A 4,876-nucleotide genomic window follows, 5' to 3' on the forward strand; every position below is an offset into this window, starting at 1 on the left:
TTTTTCTCATTTTATTATCACTTTTTTTTTTTCCTTTTTTCTCCATTTTTAGTGAAATTCAATTCGTCAATGTATGGTTTGAAGGTAGAGAAATGTGCAACAACGATTCCTTAATCAAACACCCCATTCGTAAATCAAGAACCAAAACAAGACGACCCAAATTCCTCAGCCTCCGATCGGAGTTAATTTCCCCCAAATTTACACCGATGATCCACCACCCACCACAGCCATCGCCACCGCCACCGACGCCGCCGCAGAAACAGCTCACTCTGTTTCCCCTGCATCCAGAGAATCTACAGATGGAAGACAGGGAGGAAAACGTGGTGTTCATCTTCGAAAACGACGTCGTAAGTAGCAGCTGCTGCAGCCTACAGAGCTTTCTTCCCAGTTACCAAAACGACATGTCGTCGGAGGAAGAGTCGCGTAATTTGGCGGAGGAGGCGGCACTTGTACGGACGGCGATGAGAAGCAGAGAGAGACAAACAGGGGTGGAGGAGAAATGGGTTTGTTATTCAGAAGTGGTGGAGAAGACGGAGGAGGTGGAGGTGGAGGAAGTGACGAGCACGGCGGCGGATGAGTGGGTGAAGAAGATCAATAAGAATAAGAAGAAGAAGATTAAGAAGAAAGTGGAGATGATGGGAAAACAGTTATGGTTGAAGCTTGATTATGAAGGGATATTGAATGCTTGGCCTGATAAAGCTCCATTGTTCATCAATGGAGAATCGCCTCAGACTGTTCCTGATCTTCGTGATGATCCAAATCTCTGCTCTGATTCTCTTCCCAATGTAAGATCTCTACTCTTTTTTCCCCATCTCTTAGCTTAATGTCTGTAAATGTATATAGAAGATTTAGTCAAATGGGTGATTAATTTAGAACAAATCATGTTCAATATCACAACTTTAACATTTGGTTTACACTTTTAAATGTAATTATCATTTTTTTATAATCGATTTTGAAGGACCAGAAGCATGTTTGATACATGCCCAAAGTGATTTTTAATAGTTTTAAACTCACTTCTAAACACATCCTTAATAACTAAAATCGAGGTTAGGTGTTATGAGTGAAAACACTTCTATTCTATATATACACATTTTGGAAGAATGACTGAATGACATGTTTTTGGGAGTGATTCCAAAATAATTTAATCTTCAAAACCACTCTAAAAATTATTTTAACCATCAAATTCAATTTTAATGTAAGAAATTTATATTTAAAATAGTAGAATTAAAGTTTGAATTTAATTTGAGTGTTAAAAGTATGTTTTAGAATGATTTTGAATCTGATAAAAATAATCTTAATCCTTTCAAAATATCTTCCAAATATGTTCCAACAAAAGTACTTTTTTTTAAACCAGAAAGGTAGAGACTCTTTTGAAATGTTTCGAGAGAAAGTATTTTTGTATCATTTCACATGGTCATTAGATACTAGAATTGAGAGTTCTATCTTTGAAGTCTCCCATTTGATATTAATCCTCACGTGTTTAGTTTTGTAAATCAAATTTATTAATACTTAAACGCACATGAGAAAAGAAAAAGGTTAGAAATATGTATAAAATGTTATATAGTATTTCCTATTAACTTTAGTATTTTAAGCATAGTTTTGATTTAATAATCAAAGTTATAACGTGAATTGAAGGGGGAACTGAGGTCGGTCATTGGGGATGTGGTCCAGTCCAATTCTATAATTATCAAAATTTTTGGGGACAAAAATGATATATCATTAGGACTAATCGTAGATTGAATTGAGTTGTGTTGAATCACTTTTTAAACCTAACTTAATTATTTGAGTTGTAAATTTTTTCCATCCATATAATTCTTATTAAATAATGAATCTAACTCAATCCTAAAATTTTTTAATAGGATTAGACTGATTCAGATTACTCGGATCATTATTTAAAATTCTGTTTTAAAAGGAATTAACATGTTAGCGTAAAAGATTTGGTTTATTATCATCATGTGTTGGATTTTAATTATATTATAAAAAATTTAATTTCATAATGTTAAAAAGTTATTTTATTTTAAATTATTGGTGGATAAATGAAATTAAAATAAATAATTGTATAGATAATTATATTAGAAGTAAAAAACAACATACTTTTTAATATTTATAATAAGTTCGAGTTTGTTTGAATTGACTTGGTTTATTTTTTGTGAATCTATGAACTAATTCAATCCAAATTTAAACTAATTGTATACAAGTCATGATGACTTCTAAAGTAAGTGTTTTTAACGTTTTTTTTTATTTTTTATTTCTTTTATAAAAGCTCTTCTAATTGTAATAATATTCTAAAATACAAGTATGGTTAGTTAGCTAGGTAAGATATATATTGGTTTTCTCTCTCTTCTTTTGTTTTGGTGAGAGTTCGATCTCTTATCTTTTAGTTGAGAGTATAGGTTTTATGATATATATCTGCATATTTGTACGTATTTTAACTTGTATAAAAGTATTTTTCATATGGTTAAAAGTATATTTCCTACCTACAATACTAAATAAAACCAAAAGTCTTTTTGAGTGATTTTAACTTTTAAATGAAACGATCCATAGCTATTTATGGCTTAAACACTTGAATTATTAATCCTTCCTAGAATTAAATTTTGTAACTTCATTAGTTCTTAGACTTTCACTAAATTCTATACACATCATTTTCTCAGTAATTGTCTCCCTCTCTACAATAAATTATTAAAAGAGACCGCTACCATGCAATTGACATTCTCTCATTCTTGGACATATAAGAGAGCATTGCAAAAATATTTTGAAATTGTATTTAATGGTTAACGGGAGGGAGACATATTTTCGAATCTGTATCTAACTGTTATTAAAAGATACCCATTTTGTGACAACTTTACTGAATAATTTCTTCCTCTTATACACTTCTCCCACAACTTCTCATGCACATACTCTCTTACATACTTATCTTTCTTTTTCCTTTTTTAGTTCACCAATATATGGGACGAGAAATTCGTACCTCTAACCTTTTGGTCACATACTTTATGTTAATTGAACTATACATACTTATCTTCACTTATATTCTCTTTCACTAATTATCTTCGTTACATAATATTTTCTTTATGTCAATTGAACTATACATAGTTTTTTTTACTTTCATTCTTTCATTCAACATTGTTTCCCTTTGAGTAGAAAGTACTAGTTTTCATTATTCAATGAATATTCTCAAATCTCTCAGCCCTAGATTTATCCTTTTTGAAGAAGTATATATAGGAATTAAATATGTACTATGTAGCAAAATGGGTTAGAAGGATTAAAAAGAAATTAATTAATGATATATTATAATGTTTTTGGATACAGAGAAATGTGATGGATGGAATGGGAAGTGAAGGGCATAATAGTAATAATAATAATGTGTGGAAAGTTCCAGAAATGGGAATATTGAAAAAAGAATATATATTAGGACAAAGAGAAGCAAGTGTTTTGAGATATAAAGAGAAAAGGCAAAGCAGACTGTTTTCCAAGCGCATTCGCTATGAAGTCAGAAAACTCAATGCTGAGAAGCGTCCTAGAATGAAGGTAACCAAAGCTATATATTATTATTATTATTGTTATTATTCATTTCTAGCTTCATCAAATATTCATGTTTGAGATAATCATATCTAAAGTTTTAGCATATATAATATAATACAAAAGAATTTACAGATATAGCGAAATTTAGGTACAGCTCTTGGAATCTATTAGTGATTGATTATATCATTAGTAGAAGTCTATCAACAATCAAATCTATCACCGATAGATTTTGCTATATTTACAATTTTTATAAAATGTTGTTGTGCACTTAATTATTAATCGTAGAAGTGCTACTCATTGCCATTACTCTTTTTAAGTACAGTGTCCATCATAGAGATTACATGTCAAAGCGAGCTTAACTATTATGTATCTGATTAATGCTCGACATGCTAGGCTAATTTTTTTCATTCAATCAATATACTTATTCTCTATTTATCTCTTTTCATTTTCATATTATTTTTAAATATTCTAGTTGTGACTTGGAAAATTAGACTAAGTTTTTGGGTATTGATTTTTCCGGTTATGTTATATACACTTTTTTTTTGCAATTTTCTAAGTTGGCTCCAAAAAGATTATTTATTTATTTATTTTATTATTTATTCAAAGTTTAAAGTTTAGTTTAATGAGATGGAAAGTTTAAAATTATTGTTAAACTCAAGGATGAAATAATATTTTATTTTCTTTTAAGGAGGATTGTATTTATTATAAATTTTATTTGTTATCGAAGTTTGAATTGACTTTTCTCTCCTTTTTCGTAGGGTCGGTTTGTGAAAAGAAGTTGAGAAGGTGAAGAAACACTTCATTTTGGATATAAGGGCATTCTAGGAAATGTCATGTAGTGTTCTCTTTTCTTTTAAAAATTTTCATTGGTTTTTTTTTCTTCTACTTTATAGGTAATGTTGCATTAATAAAATATGATTAATGTTAAATAAGAACATTGATTAAGGAAAAAAAAATGAAACTCATGCCTGTCGATTAACCAGTAATGAAATAATGGGTGTAATGTGCCTAATCGCATGATATGGTTTTCAATTCCATGAACATATAAAATGAGAGATCAACTAATATATTTATATTGTCGTAAAAATATTAATTGCAAAATGTCAAAGTATTTTAAAGCTTTTGACAAAAGATAATATCAATCTAATTAAACATTAATGTTGATGATGAAGATGAATAAAATTAACCTTGGTGCATTTTTTTCACTGTTTTATTTAAAAAGTATTATTCACACAAAAATTTTGTAAAAAACGGTCATTTGTGGGAATGATTTGGAGTTTATGTGGATTTGAATGAGTGTAATTCAATATCTGACATTTCATTTTTACGATTTTCAGTGTTTTTAAAATGATATTTC

At 29.3% G+C, this 4,876-nt stretch overlaps 1 protein-coding gene across 1 annotated transcript; it reads left to right on the forward strand.

The window, feature by feature from the left end:
- On the forward strand, positions 1 to 4,539 carry LOC120079406 (zinc finger protein CONSTANS-LIKE 16-like). Its single transcript, XM_039033571.1, has 3 exons — positions 1 to 785; positions 3,307 to 3,525; positions 4,278 to 4,539. The coding sequence occupies exons 1-3, from the start codon at positions 93 to 95 to the stop codon at positions 4,299 to 4,301; spliced, it is 936 nt and encodes a 311-aa protein (XP_038889499.1). The 5' UTR covers positions 1 to 92; the 3' UTR covers positions 4,302 to 4,539.
- The last annotated feature ends 337 nt before the right edge of the window (positions 4,540 to 4,876 follow it).

The sequence above is a fragment of the Benincasa hispida genome, chromosome 6, assembly GCF_009727055.1.
Source record: "Benincasa hispida cultivar B227 chromosome 6, ASM972705v1, whole genome shotgun sequence".
Lineage (NCBI taxonomy): Eukaryota > Viridiplantae > Streptophyta > Magnoliopsida > Cucurbitales > Cucurbitaceae > Benincasa > Benincasa hispida.

What these genes read in the sequence shown, in the direction of transcription:
- LOC120079406 (XM_039033571.1), top strand. Translation starts at nt 93, where the DNA reads ATGTGCAACAACGATTCCTTAATCAAACACCCCATTCGTAAATCAAGA. An exon ending in GCTCTGATTCTCTTCCCAAT is followed by an intron (nt 786 to 3,306) that starts GTAAGATCTCTA and finishes TTTTGGATACAG; the next exon opens with AGAAATGTGATGGATGGAAT. An exon ending in AGAAGCGTCCTAGAATGAAG is followed by an intron (nt 3,526 to 4,277) that starts GTAACCAAAGCT and finishes CCTTTTTCGTAG; the next exon opens with GGTCGGTTTGTGAAAAGAAG.